This window comes from Eimeria tenella, genomic scaffold (assembly GCF_000499545.2).
Source record: "Eimeria tenella Houghton genomic scaffold, Eth_scaff1845, whole genome shotgun sequence".
Taxonomy (NCBI): Eukaryota; Apicomplexa; class Conoidasida; order Eucoccidiorida; family Eimeriidae; genus Eimeria; species Eimeria tenella.
Genome location: NW_013541681.1, coordinates 1,157 through 1,416, shown reverse-complemented (window position 1 = coordinate 1,416; position 260 = coordinate 1,157). Strand labels below are relative to the sequence as shown.

At 67.7% G+C, this 260-nt stretch overlaps 1 protein-coding gene across 1 annotated transcript in view; it reads left to right on the top strand.

Moving 5' to 3' along the window:
- The window catches only part of ETH_00039990 (uncharacterized protein), a gene marked incomplete at both ends in the record, with an annotated part of 1,471 nt that overhangs the window by 725 nt on the left and 486 nt on the right, over positions 1-260 (top strand). The window contains one exon of the mRNA XM_013373958.1: positions 3-247. Within this exon, the coding sequence (XP_013229412.1) occupies positions 3-247 (245 nt within the window). The remainder of the gene's footprint in view (positions 1-2; positions 248-260) is intronic.

Sequence of the window (260 nt, the reverse complement as noted above, 5' to 3'; positions counted from 1 at the left end):
CTATCCCCCTTGGGAGGAGACGCAGCAGCAGCAGCAGCAAGCAGCAGCAGCAAGCAGCAAGTCGCTGCTGCACAGGCTCAGCTCTGCAGCAGCAGCGGCCCTGCGCGTGGCCCCAGCGGCCAGCAGCAGCAGCAGCAGCAGCAGCTCGCTGGGGTCTGTGCTGCCTGTGGGGGGCTGGCGTTTGCTGCTGCAGCAGCTGCTGCAGCAGCTGGGGCTGGTTGTGTCTCCCTTCGTGCTGCACCTGACAGTGAGCGGGCTGC